Source organism: Cavia porcellus, unplaced genomic scaffold, assembly GCF_034190915.1.
Source record: "Cavia porcellus strain 051 isolate PalLab524CR breed Dunkin Hartley unplaced genomic scaffold, mCavPor4.1 scaffold_3, whole genome shotgun sequence".
NCBI lineage: Eukaryota > Metazoa > Chordata > Mammalia > Rodentia > Caviidae > Cavia > Cavia porcellus.
In genome coordinates, this window is record NW_026947486.1 from 110126641 (window position 1) to 110143911 (window position 17271).

Sequence of the window (17271 nt, forward strand, 5' to 3'; positions counted from 1 at the left end):
AACAGTGCAGATAATTTGCTCACTTTTATTATTGCTATGTTGAGATAGCTATCATTATACTTGTAACCTCATCATAAGCAGAAGTAGCTCTGTGAACTCTTTATTTTCCACTTTATCCATAGTATAAAAAAAGATATCAATAGTTTCCTTTTATTCTTTATTTTTCTGGGCTCTTTGAATTCAGAAGGCCATACTTTTCAATGCTATGAACTGAATTATTTCAGAAAGCCTCCCTTTTCTTTATTATTTCATTCTGGAACTCCTGGTATTTGGAATTTATATTTTATTCTTAAAAATTATTAAAATCTATTCCCTATTTTCATGCTACTTTTTCTCCTTCTCTCACCTTTATACAATTTTAAATAAACATATTCCCTTTTCTTTCATTTCTGGAAATTTTTTTCAAAGTTGGTTTTTACATGTATATTTATTTATTTTTAATTTTGGGCCTCATATTTAATTTCTAATATCTATTTGCTATTCTCTGAATGTTCTCCTCCTAGAGAAAATTTTACTTCTTTATTGATGGTTTATATTCTACTATCTCTGAAACCATTAAGGGCATTTCTATATTAAGTAAGAGTTACCTAATGTAACATTTTTATTCTTCAAGTGCTTTTCACAATGCTTTGCTATTTTCTTTGTGAGATCGATATCACCTAATACACACATTTTAAATTACCACAATATGTTTCAAACATGCAGTAACTTAATTCTACTGAGATATGGAAACATTATTTCCATGTACTTTGCTCTTTTTTCTCCTTTGTTCACTATTAATATACATAAAATGCATATTAAAAATCCAAAAATCCATTTTAATTATTCCTCATATAATTTTATGAAATATAAAGACTAATAGGGAAACAAGACAATGTATTTGTTTAACAAGAAAATTATACTAAAATCATTAAGCACTTCTGGTTTGCTTTATTACCGTAGCTTTGAGTTACCATATGGTCTCAATTTCTCATCACAGTATAACTTTACATCTACCACATTCTTAATGGTGCTATTTTCAGGTGCACTATATTTTTATGTCATTGAACCAAAAATATGTTTGCACATATATATTTTTTTAAAATGTTACATGAATCAATTAAAGGGAACATAATATATGCATATTATACATATAATAGCATGCATATGCTCATAGCATATAAAGGTTCATAACATATATAAATATAAATATAAATTATGAATATATAAATATTCATAATTTTCTCTGCCCAAAGCCTTATGATATTTTTGTAGATTTTAATCCTATTCTGTTCCACTCTGAAGAACTTCATTTAGTATTATTTTGATAAATAGAATCTGATAGTAAGAAACTCTGTTTCTCAAATCTGGGAATATTTTACCTATGTTTAATTTTTGGCAATTTTGTCTGAATATCAGATTCCATTTTGAAATTTTATTTTTCTTACAACACTTTGAGAGCATTATCCTATTACCTTCTAATTTAGATTGCATCTGATGAAAAGTCAGCTAAAAATCTTATTGTGATTCCTTTGGATGGATAAATCAGCTTTCTATTTTGCAGTTTTAGCATTTGCTTTTTAGTATGTAGCTTTCAGTAATTTTAGTATGGTGTGTCTGTGTGTCAGTCTGTATTTACCCCAATTTGTGTTAGCTGATTTTTGCCAATTAATGGATGATCTTCAATTTTCACCTAATATTTCTTTGAAATTCTTTTCCTTTTTTTCCCACATTTTTTGGATAATATCATTACACATATGTTGATGCATTAATAGTGTCACAGATATCTCTGTTTCTCTTACATTTTATTCATTCATTTTCTATGTTTATCTAAGCGAATTAGCTATTAATGTATCTTTCAAATTCATTATTTCTTTTGACAGCTCAACTGCACTACTAGACCTCATCTAGTGAATTTTTAATTTCTCTTGCTATTTTATCTTAGAATTTGTTAGAATTTTATAATTGCAAAATTTTAATTAATATTGTCTGTTTGATAAGATATTCTCATTACACATTCCTCTCCTGAAGTAATCATGGTTTCCTTTAGTTATGACATGGTTATAGTGGCTGTTAAAAATTTGTATTGACTCTACCATCTATCCCTAATAAGTTTCTGTTTCTTGGTTTGTTTCTATTTTTTGCATGTCTCATAATTTTTATTAAAACCTGGACACTATAAATAATATATTGTAGCCAGACTTGACACTAATGCAAAACTCTGCCAACTTGATTTTGTGATTCCCAATTGGTTTATTTCTTAGTGACTTCGCTAGGCTATTGTAGTGAAATTTTTCCTTCCCAGTGTGAAGACACTGTGGTTGCCCGATAGAAAATGATGCAAGGGCCATGCATATTTTATTTTAGGGTAAGAGTGGTTTCACCAAATCTCTTTTCATTATTTCTTTCCCTTAATCTTTATGATAAACTTTCCACCCTTGTTGCTATCACACAGGGGTCCTATGAAACACTAATTGTCACTGATTTATTTCTTTCAGTAGCGTTGTGAAGCATCAACTGTTTCACAATAAAAACCATTTAAACGTGGGCTAGTTTGCAGTATTCTTTAAAGTCAGCTTTGAAAATTTGATCTGATTTGAGAAGGGTTCTTTGGTAAACCAACTGGAATATAATTTATCTTATTGCCCTCATGGAGATACCATTACTGCTTTTAAAAGCTTACCATCAAAATTTCTTCTACATTTCTGTTCTCAATAAATTTTTCTTTGCAGAAAGCTTCAGAGAACTCTGTTCACATAACTGGCCTCTCCACTTGACTATACCATTCTGTCATTAGTCCACTGCTGTAGAGGGGACAGTGTCTGCTTGTCTCAGATTGATAGGCCCACTTTATTGTCAGAGTACTAAGTACAAAGGGAAGCTCAGGTTTTCTTCACTTATCACTTTCATCGTGGACTCTGCCCAATAAATAAGCTTGGGTGAGAATAAGGGAATGGTTTATGACTAACATATGACACACCAGTAATTGTTAAGTCAATGCTTACCAATCTGCCTTAGAGTCTGATGAATACCTAAGAGGCCTTAACAGTTGTTTCAAATAATGTCAAACAGCTGTGTTTTTTTGGTGGGCAGTAGATTCACAGAGCCCTTCAAGTCACCATTCTGACATGTCACATCATTCTCAGAACAATCAAAGATAAGTTTTGAACTGTTCTTGTTGCCTAAACTTTCTGATTTTTCTTTCTTTAGTTGGACTCTTTCTAGCAATAGATGTGACATGAGCAGCATTCTAGTACTTGAGAGTAGCAGAGAAAATAATGTTCATTGGAATTTCAGGCTGCATCTATGAGGAATGCTTATGAGTAGGTTTTTATAAAAGATGATCAAATTAAGGCCCAGACATTTTACCCAGGAAATATTTTTATTTACAAATATTTGACCCAGTAAATATTTTTATTTACAAATATTTTTACCTCTAGATCTTTTTTGTTCTTAGTCAAGATTCTAGAGAAGATTCTTACAGTTGCTTCAGTAGAAAGTATAATATTGGCAGTCAAAGGTAACAAAAAACGATTGATGGCTGAGTCATCTCTCTTTGTTTCACTCATGGTGTCTTTTAATTGAGGTGTGGTAAGGTCTATCACCATTAGTAAGCTTTAGTCAGAGGTACTTGACTTATTCAATTACACACCCTTTCAATATAGTGTTGCATTAGTCTCTAATGTTCCTGAATAATTGATTCTGTTTTATCTGTTTGGTTTCCATTTTATATTATAATTGATAAAAATTCTCTATGCATTACATGATATTTTTAAATATGTGGAAGTTGTGGAATGGGTCAATTGAATTAAGGTATCTATATCTAAATAGATATTTGTACCTATCTATCCTGCATCATTTAGTAGACAAATTAGGTTGCTTCCATTTCTTGACTATTGCAAATAATGCTACACTGAATCTGGTATGCAGATATCTCTTTGACATACTAGTTTTATTTTCTTTGGACATATACTTAAGGATGAAATTGATGAATCGTGTGATAGATCAATTTTTAGACTCTAAAGGAATCTCCATACTGTTTTTCATAATGCATAAGAACTTTACATTCTCATGAACACAGCATAATTTTTTTTCTTTTTCCTGTCTCTTCATCAGCACTTTTAAAAAAGATAGTTTTGATAATAATCATTCTTACTAGGATAAGGTGGTATCTCACTATGGTTTTGGTATAAGTTTCTCGGATGATTAGTGATACAGAACATTTTAATATACCAGTTGGTCATCTATATGTCTTCTTTAGAGAAATTCTAGATTAAGTCATTTGCTCCCTTTTTAATGATAATATTTTCTTGTTATTGAATTGCAGGACTTCTTTCATATTTGGGGTATTAACCTTTTCAGAGCTAATGGGTTAGCAATATTTAAACATTTACAATTTTTCTTTTTCACTCTGTTGAATGTGCCTTTGCCATGCTAACTGAGCAAGGTGAATTTATGAGAATATTACCTAGGCTATGCTACATTTGAGCCCTTTCTTTGAATCTGCTAAGAATAATGCATAATCATTATTGAAAAATCTGATCGAAAGTTTATCACCAACAGATGCTTCTTTTATATTTATAACTTCTTTGACTCATTAACAAAAACAAAATTTCATTATGAAATATTACATTTTTTCATACATGTGATTAAGAAGATTATAAGAAAAAGTAATATAACACTTCAATGATATTATATGTACTTTAAGTCTTAAAATGATTTATTCGAAATTGTTAGGTGATTTTTTACTGTTGTCAAGCTATCTTTCCCTCACTTTTCAATTACCTTCACCAGATCCAATGATACTTTTCCTAAATATTTAAAATACAAACAAGGTATTTGTTGAATATTTCTATTTGTTTCAAATATTTTGTCATATCATCCCAATGATACTTGTTGTTTTGGTAGTAATATATTTGGTAGAAATGGAAATTAAAGATACATCTCCCAGTATATATTATTAATGATCCCAGTGTATGGTAGATTAAAAATATTGAGAGAGATTTGCTGAGTTCTTCATGTGGTAGTATAAATATTAAACTGAGAATTTGGGATGAACACATATTTATGGGGAAGACTGCATTATTTGCTTTTACAAATGTATTTTTACTAAAATATTCACTTATATTTCAATTTAAGAAAGTAAATGAACCATAGTTCTCACACCTTTAGCACATAATTTTGTGCTCAAATGTAAAAATATATTTCTTTAAATTTTTCTTGCTATTCAGCGTACTGTTAATGTTATTTTCATTCTCTCTAAAGAAAGCAATCTCATTTTCATATTTTTCTTTTACAGTGTATACACAATAATCAATATTTCACTGGGGTGTCAAAGTCATAAAGTGGATCTTATCCATTATATTTTAGCGTATTTTTTCTAATTCAATAATACAGAACCACCCACACATGCAGAAAGGGCAGAAGGCCAATCTAAAACAGCAATGCTATGCCAACCTACTATAGGCTGACTGTGCAGGAGGTCAGCTCGATAATTCTTCTATCTTTGAACCATATTTATAAAAAAGACATGAAAAGTTCTGAAATATAAAATTATTTTTCATGGGGAAATGTAGCAATTTTTTCATACAATCTAGGTAAAACTCAGAATAAAATATATCAAGAAAAAATGGAATCTGCATCAACTCTCAGAAAGAATGCTGTGTATTAAAGGAAAGAATAAAGATAATTTAGTTCAGAAATTTTTCACTTTAATTTTTAAAAAATGTCGGGTATGGTGGCACATTATTGATCCTTGCACTTGGGAGGCTGAGGCAGGAGGATTTCTGTGAGTTCCAGGCTAGACAAGTCTACACAGCCAGTTCAAGGACAGCCTGAACTGCACAGAGAAACCCTATTTAAAAAATTATTTTAAACTTTCATTAATTCATTCAAAATTATTGTTCATCACCTGATATAAGTGAGGGTAACTATTGTAAAAAAAAAAGAGCAAATAATAAATTATTCCTAAAAATGTAGAAAGATTGAAACCTTGTGCAGTTAGTTAATATCAAATGGTGTTGCTACTATGGAAAACTATGTGATATTTTATCAAAATATACAAGACAGAATAAATTGACATACTAGTCAGAATTCTACTTTCAAGCACCTGTCCCAAAGAATCAAAAACAAGGGTCTTGATTAGATATTCAGCCACCTACATTCACTGAAGCTTTGTTCCCAATAGTGTAAAGATAGGAACAACACAAGCTTCCATCACTGACAACGATAATAAAGTGTGACATATACAAACACCAAAGTGTGTTTGGAGTCAGCTGACTATGGACTGAAACCTCTACAAGTTGTGAGCTAAATAAACTTTTCCCCCTTTCACTTTGGGTTGGGATATTTTATCTCAGCAATGGGAGAAGAGTAACTATGACAGTAAATATAATTAACATAATCAGTGCATACATTTTAAAATTGGTAAATGGTAAATTTTGTGTCATGTGTATTTTACCAAAAATAAAATTAATAAAAAAAATAAAATTGCTATTCATATTCCGCATGCACTAAAGAATGAAAATATATTAGAAGTCAACAACACTGACACACAAAACATGATTCCTTTCCAGAAAATGTTGTGAGAATAGAAACACAAGGAAGTCATATTTGTGTATTGGTGTGAAGAGAACATGTACATTTATGTGGAGTACTCCTTGAAATTTTGCAGAAATAAGACAGAAGAATGGCCAAGAACTATCAAATTACCTGAGAACTTTCTGAGTCGTAACCATGTAACCATAAGCAAATTTCTTCTTGGTTTCTCTTTTTTGCATCAGGAAAACTGAGGATGATCTCTGTCGGACAGTAAATTTAAAGATCAAATGAAATAATATATGTAGAGATTCAAGCAAAGTTTCTGACATACAATTATCACACAAGAAGTGATGTCCACTACAACTCGTGCTATTCTCTTACTATCTTAACTGTTGGTTTTCTATGGTATTTTCCTTGCTTGCATTGTTTAATCTTGATGTTTCTTTGTTTTTACTTGTCTATTACTCTGTAGGTTTCACTTCCTGTCTCTAATCCCCCATTTCTCACCCAGGCAACTGGACTATAGCCTTCACTGTTTTTATTGCTGTCTGTTAAGTTGCAGCTAGAGTTGTTGTGGTTATTTACTTACTTATGTAGACCCTGGGTCTCTCTGTGTCACCCAAGCTAGTTTTGAACTCCTGGGCTCAAGTGATCCTCCTGTCCCAACCTGCCGAGTAGCAGAGGCTCTAGGCAGATGCTGCTATGCCTGGCTTTTTTTTTTTTTTTTTTTTTCTTTTTAGTTGTAAGAATTTTGAGTCTCCTAAAGAGTAGTTTAGATCATGTCACTCTTTTCTTTGAGAATTCTGAAAGCTTCCTTTGTGCAAAACAACATCCAAATACTTGGCCATGCTGTTTTGAGCCCCGCTAAGTTGAACTCTCCTTTGTTCCTGCTTTTTTTTCCCTCACTGTGGGTGTGATGCTCTGTTATCTCCCCATAATGGGCTGCTTTCCATTTCTCTGCTACTTAGTGCATTTGCACCACTCTATGCTTTTATACACATGATTTCCTTTGGTTGAAATGCCCTTCTTCACCTTTTGAAATTATTTCTTTTTTTTTTTTTTTTTATTCTACTTCAAATGTTACCTCTGCAGTTAATTGTTGAACAGCAATTTGTACAGCAGTCCTAAACTTTATTCCCCTTAGTAATAACTTCCCCTTACCCAAAGGCTACAATTTAAGTTTCGCAATATGACCTTATTTTTCCACTGTGATCTGCCTCCAAGTTCATCTCTCACTGTTCTTTTACAGATATCACTGGTTGCAAGAAACTGCTCAGCCTTTTCTATTCTCCTCGGCCATAAGTCATTCACTTATTCTGTGACAACCATGAGCCTCTCAATGACATGTCCCCCAAAATTTACACCTTTCAGAGATCATCCATAATTACAAAATCAGGTAATAACCTCATTACTCCTTGAACTCTGGGTCTCACTGACAGCATTCAACTTGTGTGTATATTCCAATTCAATTATTTATCATGAACAGAATCTTTTCCTCGCATTTTTGACTTTTTTATGTCATAGGCAGTTACATTAGAAAAAATAATATTATAGGTAGTCAGATAGGGCTAGGCCTGGATAGCTCCAGTGCAGAAGGCTAGATGCCTTGCAGCGGTGAGGTAGAGAGGCACCCCCATTGTGGGCTAGGCCTCAAGACAAAAGGCTTCTTAAGCATAAACATCAGCATCCATCTGGGACTGATATTCTAATGGTCACCTAGAGGGAGACAGGAAGAGCCACTAACTGGGTCCCCTACAGAAGGGAGTTTCAAGTCTCCTAAAGAGCAATTTGGATTATGTCACGCTTTTCATTGAGGATCCTGAAAGCTTCTTTTGTGCAAAACAACATCCATACTTTGCCATGCTGTTCTGAAGCCCCCTAAGTTGAACTCTCCTTTGTTCTCTTTAAGATAGTAAAAGAATAACATATGTCGTAGTGGACATCACTTATTGTGTGATAGTAGTCATGCCCACTCCCTACAAGACTCACTTCCCCATGTGATTCTGATTTAATGAATTTTACTTAAGCAACTATACTCATAATCATATTGGCTGAACATAGTTCTGTCCCACCTTATGCCCACCTTGTGATTTCCCATTTTTCCCTGTCTTTAACCCACCTCACCCTGTGGATTTGCTCTATAAAATCTCCAAATTCTTGGCAATCTAGTTACGGGTTCCTTCTCTCTAGGACAGATGCTTCCTTTCCCGCAATAAATATATTTTGCCCTTAACCTCCACTGTTCCTAAAATTCATTCTTCAACTTTAGAGAACACATACTCTTACTGTACATCTAGTAAGTTGCGAGTTTCATTCCCCTATATCACTAGCACTGTTAAGAAACATTTGTTCAAAGTCTTAGGGGTGGAGGAAAGTAAAGAACTATCAGAAACTATTTTATCTTGTCACCTTTTTATAGATAAGCATGGTGGTCAGAACAGAGAATGATGTTATCTAGGATAGCCTTGTTTCAGAATGCAGAGAAAGAATTTCAGATTAAATTTTTTGGTTAATATATTTCTATTTGAGCTGTTTCAGATGTTGATTTAAATTTGTGAGAAAAATTCATGAATATTTATGGAAAGAATTTTTGCAAAGGTATTTCCTTCACTTGTTAGAATCCAACTCAATCCTGTATAAAGTTTTGTATTATATAAGAACAAAAAAATCATATAAAATAAAACAGCGGGAGACTTCCATTAAGTGAAGTACCTGCAAGTTGCCATTTGGTATTGGCAGTTAAATGCTGAAGAAACAGACAATGCAAGAACTCTTTTAAGTTTCGGCCAACCGACTGGTTAAGAAGTGGGTTCCCTGGGCAATCCGCTGTCCCCAAAATTGAAGAGGCCAACAGAAGAGTAAAAAGTACATTAAGTTTCTGAACACAAAATGTAAGAGCTGAAATCTCACATAATTAACAAACTGCCTGGGGCTCCGTCATCAGGAAAATTGCACATTTTTGAGTCTTACCCAAAAAGGCTCAATTATGTTCTCATGGTTAATGCCTCTTCAGGATCCAAGCAAAGAGAGGAGAAAAGGCACCATTTTGAAACATTCCCACAATACTGGTTTTCTACAAAGTCTGCTTTCAAGAGAAACTATCCAGACCTCAACCTTCTGGGGTTTTGTCAGAACCTAAAGATCTGGAATTACAATATCTAACTCTAGTCAACACTTGCCTTTCACAAGGGACAGGCAAATACTCAACTGTAACACACTATAGCCATCCTGTTCCAGCAGTGCAGTGGAAAGTGAACTGGGAAGTGTTTGGGTGAGATTCACTGTCCAGAGACATATGCTCACTGCAAGAGTGAGAACTAAGGGGCTGGGGATTTAGCTCAGCGGCATAAGCACATGCCTTGCAAACAGGTGGTCGTGAGTTCAATCCCGGGTACCGATTAAAAAACAAAGAGTGAGAACTAATCATGGAATTAAAAACAACAATTCCCTCTCCTGACTTTGCACCACCACACACCCAAACCTTGTTCATGGCAGTTCATTTGACCTCATGTACTATAGCTGGGTATGAGGAAAACTTAAGACATACTCAAAATCATGAAACATAGCTTAAACAAGTAGTACAAACACTGTACCAGACTCATGTACAACAGAAATTTTGGTATTATCAGATTTGAGAATTAAAACAAATACTATTTGAATCACATGAGTGTTAGTATGAGTGTAAGTGTAGATTAAAAAAAACATGTAAGCAGAGACATGAATATTGTCAAGCAATAAGTCCCTCAAACACTTCTAGAGGTGATAGAAATAAAGAGTGTCTTTGAGTACTAAGCACTCTCTAAGCTAATGGTACCTCAACAGAAAAATCCAAAACTAAGGAAGAAAGGGAAATAAATGTCTAAACATATACAGAAATTGCAGGACAACTACAGAGATATTCACAACTAGAAAAGTTAAGAGGAGCAAAAAAGTAAAAAAGATGGAAGAAATTCTTCAAACAATAATGGCTGAGAATTTCTCTAAAATTCCTTTAAAATACCAAACTAAAGATCTAGGAAAGTCAGAGAACCCCAGTCAGATTAACATTAAACAAAAAGCCTGATCTAGGTAAATCATGTTGAAATTATACAAATATAAAGAACAAATACTGAAAGAGGTTGGAGGAAAATTGATACCTCCCATATAGAGAAAAGATCAAAATTATGCTTGTCTATTCCTAGGAAACCACAGAAGCAGAAAAGAATTAAGTTAAATACCAAAACTTTTGATAATAAAACCTGCTGTTTGTACATACTCTTCCAACAGGTTTAAAGTATTAATGATGATGGATATACATGTGCATATAAAGATGTCCCTAAATTATGCACTTAAAACATTTTACTGTAATTTTTGTCTTTTTCATTTTTATCGGTACCGGGAATCGAACTCACGACTGCCTGCTTGTAAGGCAGGTGCTCATGCCGCTGAGCTAAATCCCCAGCCCCTTACTATATTTTTTTTAAAATATATACTAATATACAAAAACTATTGTATACTAAGTTTTAGTATACAATAGACTAAAACTATTGAATTGTATAAAATTGATGAGCTAAATGGTATACAAAGAATACATTCTTTAAAAAATACTTTTTAAGACAGTATCAGTGCTTAATTAGGTGAAAAATTGTGTACTTTGCCACGTACCTTTTAACAAATTACCTGTATTTGTTATTTTGCTCTGGACATGAATTCTGATGCTTCTTGGAGTTCTTTTTTTGCCATCAGAAAAGGTGATACCTCTGTATTTTATTCTACTGAGTCTTCTGAATTGAAGATACAGTGATACCAACTGATTTGCCTTGTCAGCAGCTGTTACTTTCTTTTGGTAAATACACTGGTCTTTCACAGTTGAAAGTTGGTAAAGGCAACACTTTCTTTCAAAGAGAACCTTTTAAAGTTTTATTGTGTTAAAACAAAATTGGTCACAAAATCTCATGAAAAACTTAATGACAAACAGGTACAAAACAGTTTCCATAATGAATCTCTGTAACACACAGAAGTTCCATTCACTATTCGTAGGTAATACTACTAGCCCTCTTAAGTACAAACCTGAAATCTCAACAGTAGCAAAGCAAGCGGTTTTAGTACAAAAGTCAAAGTCCACTGGGGTAAGAACAGAAGATTAATAAAACAAATATTGTAACATACAGATGTACCTTAGATTTGGTTCCCTTGAAAAATTAACTCCTATCCACAAGTTAGGTAATTTAGTAGTGCTATGGTACACCATTTAAAAATAACCCATATTAGCTAAGTCACAATCAACCTAAATGGCCTTAAGCTGATAAACTGATAAAGAAAATGTGGTATACACACACAGTGAAGTAACTATTCACTCACAAAGGGGATACTTTGCCATTAGTGACAACACAGATGTACGTGGAAGACATTAGGTTAAGTGAAATAAGTCATGCACAAAATTAATGATTGTTATCTTTCATAGTGTGGAAAGCAACAAAACAAGAATGACCTGAAGGTAATGTAGTGAACACTAGAGATTTAATAGGCTATGGCTTATCATAGGGGAGTGCAAGTGAAGTTCTGTGGTAGTGTCTGCCTTTTATGAAGACATTAAGGACTAGCATTTATCATGCATGTACTTCAAATATTTTTAAATGTTTTAAACCAAATGGTACCACAGAATGTGCAGCATACGAGGACAGTAACAAAATAAATGAAATCAGAAAACATTAGGCAAAAATGCTGCTTAGCAATGCAAACTATGTACGTCTTCTTTTCATCTCTATTTCCCAGTTTCCTACTTCTCTATGAAATAGAGAAAATCTCACCCACTTCCACAGTGATAGTTCTCCCCGTGTCTATCATTGTATGAGCTAGGGTGATTCATTTATCTTAAGAGCCTTGGCACAAACCTGAGAACTTCCCAAAGGCATACTCAAATCCTGAATGGTTTAATTTCTTACACATTCTTGTTCAATATAAACAAATTTAAGTAATTTAAATGTATAAAAGGAGAAACTTAATCAAATAAAGCAAACTAAGATCTGAGCAACTTTCTCCCTCTATCAGCTTATCAGTCAATGCATACCAGAAAAACAGATTAACATAACAGAAATTTACCAGGATTTACAAGTTAAGAGTTACAATGGCCACCCATAGTCAGGTATGAGTGCGCAAAACAGTTGTCTGCATGTGGAGAGCCTGATAATTCAGTCCAAGTTAGAAAGCCTGTAGATCACTACAGAGTATTGTGGGAATCTGTATCAGGAGGCCAAAGAGTCTGCCTTGGAAAACTGAAGGGTCAGTTTTAGAAGAAAGGAGATGATGCCAAAGGTGAGGGTGAAGACTGAAGCTCCTCAGAAAACCAGAAGCTGATCCACCATCCTTTCCCTTTTTATTCCATTCAGACTGCGTCTTCTATCTTCAGTAAATCCATTTGGTCACACCCAGAATTATGCTAATGCAATCATTTGGGTGTTTCCTATACAAACTGATGCAACAGTTAACTATCACACAAGTTGATCTCACATATTTTACTATATACTTTACATTTCCAGGGATATTCCTGTCTCATTGTCACGTTATCTTAACGTGGATCATCAAAGTGATTTCAGGAACTCCAATTTGTATTTCAAAACAAACCAATACCTTATCACTAACCTTGGTAAACATTAATGAATGTTTGATCTGTAGCAGTCATCAAATTACACTGCAAACCCCCCCCCCAAAAAAAAAAAAAAACATTCTGTGGAAAATAACACCCTCGAGTGATACAGAAACAAAATTTTTCAAATGTTACTCATAGAAAACAAGAACAAACATTAACAGACACTGTATGACAAAGTGAAGATTATCTCTTACTTATTACTAAGTGTAGAGAGGCTGGAGCTGGCCTGAGGACTTGGAATGGCTTAAGCAGTGGCTACAGGTTTGGCTTCAGCTTTGCTTTCGGCTTTCTCTTTCTCCTCTAACGCATCTTCTTCAAAACCGGGTGGAATGTCAGTGGTCGAACAACCAGTGACCTTGGCCAAAAACTCTAGGACTTTCACCTTGCTGGTTTCCTCATGGGCTCTGGGACCCCACAGGAATTGATAGCTTGGAGGATCGCTGCCAGGAACCTGGCGGTACTCCAGGTATTTTTCTTCAACCAGATCTACAGTGATGAGCTTCCTGACATCTCCAAAGATGAAGTGCGTGGTTCCATCGATGATCCCTAAGGTGTTCAGGAATTCCCAGACAACTTTCTCCTCAGCACAGCAACCTTGCAAGAAGATGTTGCCAAGGAGAGACAGGAGAAGCCCGGTTTTGGGAAAGTCACTGCTCAGATTCTCACCGGGGAGCTCTAACATAGTGTCCAGGGTGTAAGAACCACCACCTGGCTTGATTTCCTTCAGCTCCAGGCCAAATACAAGCTCCATGCGCCTAGAAGCTATCTTGAGGATCTCAGAGAATTGCACTCTGAATCTTTTATGGACAATTTTCAGCATTTCCCTCTTTAGAATGGGCTCCTTCATTTTATATCTCATCATCAGGTAGTGCATCACCAATTCTGCCTTCTTCAACAGAAGCTCTTTATTTGAATCCTTGGTAGAGGGTGTGGCCTTCGAGGCAGCAGCTTTCCCCTTTCTGGACTCTCTTTTCTTATGGTCTTTACCAAACTTTTTGCATGAAGCAGCAGGAACAGCAGCAGCACTAGTGGGCAGTGCTCCTGGAGACTTCTGGGGAAGGCCAGCAGCATCCCCAGAATCAGAGGAGCAGGAAGGGGAATTTTCTTCCTGTGCTGCATAGCCCTCAGCCTCCTGAAGAGCTCGAGCCTGACTTCGGGCCTGGTCCCGTCTCTGCCGAGCACGGAGCTTACTCTTCTGTCCTCGAGGCATGACTGCGATGTTATAGGACAGCAGGTGACTCCTTTACCTGCAGTAGAGAAAATGAGACCCTATGAGCACCTTTAGTACAGACAGGCCAACCTTTAGTACAGACTGCAATCAAGGCCTCATTCTCTTGGTCACTGCATCCCCTAATATCTCTCAGAAAACTGAGTCTTAGACAGAAGCCTGTCAGTCCTGCCTAGGGTCTTCTAAGCTGAGAGGAGGCAGTGGCAGTAAAATGCTTGTGTTCTGGTGTCTGAGGTCTCTGAGCAACTTCTGGCACAGCCTAGTCTACACCCTGCTGGTACTGTGAAGTTGACTCCTCCAAGCTGCTAGAAATACAGAATGACCTGAAGGGAACTTCAGTACATTATTGTGACAGAAGAAAGCCAGTGCTGAGAAATCAGTGAGAATGCCTATCATAGGCTCTCTGGGGCCCTTGGTCCCCTTTAGCCTTTTGCTTTAGCTCTGCATAAGAATTTGTACCACACTCTTCTTTTCAGCAGTCCTATCTCCCTTGGAATCGAAAACAAGTCATAGTGAGGCAGTTCAACCTCTGAAACTTAGTGAAACTCTGTCTCAATCAATCAATCAATCAATCAATCAATCAATTAATCAATCCATCAGGGCTGCAGATGTAGACCAGGATCAAAATTCCTAGTTCAAATATCAGGACTATAGGCAAAGGAGGAGGACAGGCTAGGAGGAGAACGGAGAGAGAGGCGGGGATGGAGGGGAGGACAAGGGGAGCAAAGAAGGATGATGAGAGGAGGGGGAGGCACAGAAAAGTGAAAAGAGGGAGGGGAAGCAGGACTAGGAGGTAACAGGAGGTTGGGAGGAGGAGTGGGCCACCAAGATGAGGAAGGAGGGGTGGGGAGGGGACATGGTGGAAGTTAAGAGATTGGGGTGATGGAGAATAGGAGGAGAGGATGAGAGTGAAAAGAGTGGTAGAGGAGGAGTTGGGGAGGAAAAAGGAAGGAAGAAGACAGCAAGAGGGCGTGAGAGGAGGGAAGGAGAATGGGTAGAGGGGAGAAGGAGAGTCAAAACAGGGAGGGGCAGTAGGAGGAGCAGCAGAATGGGAGGAACTGGGAAGAGAGGAATGGGGAGTGGCAGCAGAGAAGGGAGAGCGCCGAATGACGACCTGAGGAAGATAATGGGAGGAGGAGGAGAAAGGGAGGAGGGAGAAGATAGAGAAAAGGTGATTGCTGGGAAGAGGAGGGGTGAGAAAGGGGAAAGGCAAGGAGAAAGGAAAGGGGAATAAAGAGGGAAGAAAAGGTGAGGAAGAAAAAGGTGAGGAAGGGAGGAGGGAGAGGAAGGAAGGGTGAGAAGGGGAGAAAGGGAGAGGGGCCTGGGGGTGGGGGGAAGAGGAGAGGCCAGGGGGAGGAGGTGGTCAGGTGGAGGAGTAGGGAGGAGAGCAGGGGGAGGAGGTGTGAAGGGTCCACAGAGAGGATGAGGAAGAGCTGAGGATGGGGCTTAGAAAGAGCAGGGGCCAGAAGGGTAAAAGTGGGAGGAGGAGGGGTAGAGAAAAGGGAAAAGAGAAGCAGGAGGAGAGGCGGAATGGAAGAGAGGAATGAGAGGGAGGCGGAGGAGAGACAGAGAAGAGGGGAGGGGGAGGGAGGAGTGGGAGGAGTTAGGGAGAGGGAGGAGTTAGGCGGGGCAGGAAGAAGGGAGAAGGGGAGAGAAGAGTAGGAGGGAAGCAGGGAGAGGAGGGAGGAAGAGGAGGACTAAGGTGGAGGAGAGAAAGAAGGAAAGGAGAGGGGATGGGGAGGGGAGAGGAGGTAGGAGTGGGAGGGGGAGCAAAGCAGGGGAACAAGGGAGGTGGAGGAGGGGGAGAGGGGAATGGCAGCGAGGGAGGAGTGGGAGGGAGAAGTAGGGAGGGGGAAGTGGGAGAGGAAGGAGGAAAGGGGAGGAGTTGGCAAGGTGAAGGAAAAGAGGAGGGAAAGGGGAGGAAAGGGAGAGGAGGGAAGGGGGAGGAGGGAAAGGGGGGAGGGAAATGGGAGGAGGGAAAGGGGAGGAGGGAAAGGACGGGCAGGAGGGAAAGGGGGAGGAGGGAAAGGAGGGGCAGGAGGGAAAGGAGGGGCAGGAGGGAAAGGGGGGGAGAGGGGAAAGGAGGGGCAGGAGGGAAAGGGGAGGAGGGAAAGGACGGGCAGGAGGGAAAGGGGGAGGAGGGAAAGGAGGGGCAGGAGGGAAAGGGGGAGGAGGGAAAGGGGGAGGAGAGGGGAAAGGAAAAGTAGCTGGAGAAGGGGTCTTGGGGGAGAAGGGGGAAAGGGAAAGTGAAAGTGAGAGACAGTGAGTGGAGAAGCCTAAGGGAGCCATCCCTGGCTTTCCCAAGCTTAAGAGTCCCAGGCTGACTGATCATGCCTGGCTCGTGGAGCCCCCCCCCCACGTGCTCTGTAATGGCGGGCGCCAGGCGTGCTCCATTTTTCTCCTCCTAGTCACCACTCCAAGTCACCTCTCCATGTGTCCGTGTATGCCGTTTCTTCCCCGCGTATCAGTAGTCAAGGTCTCACCCCACCAGGCCTAGGACCCCTCTTCCCCAGGCCTGGCCTCAGGCTGGCTTTCCGCCTCAGGCGCCATTATTACACAAAGTTCAAGTTTCACATGCACGGCCTCAGCCTTTCCAAATATTTTAATTTTTTTTTCTGCTCCAGGAATCGAACTCAGGACCTGGCTCTTGGACAAGGGCGGTTGTTGTGCTGCTGGGCAGCGTGCCCAACCCATTTGGCTCCTTTGGGTCCTGAAGGGAAGTCCGGTCACTCCACACTACCCTACTCACTCAGAAGCCCGGAGGTCCCAGGACAGGGGCCCAGCGAGAGGTGGACCCCACTTTTAGCCAGAGGTCGCTCAGGGTGACTCAGAGACCTTGGAGCCAAGTTCCCATCCCCACAGCCCCGTGGCGCTCAGCAAGCCATGGCCATGTGCT

General features: G+C 38.1%; 1 protein-coding gene across 1 annotated transcript; it reads right to left on the minus strand.

Annotated features, from left to right (window-relative positions):
* Window positions 1-12741: 12741 nt before the first annotated feature.
* LOC100712801 (melanoma-associated antigen B1-like) lies at window positions 12742-14364 on the minus strand. The gene has a single exon (XM_063245655.1). The coding sequence runs from the start codon at window positions 14355-14357 to the stop codon at window positions 13392-13394; it is 966 nt and encodes a 321-aa protein (XP_063101725.1). The 5' UTR covers window positions 14358-14364; the 3' UTR covers window positions 12742-13391.
* Window positions 14365-17271: the final 2907 nt, after the last annotated feature.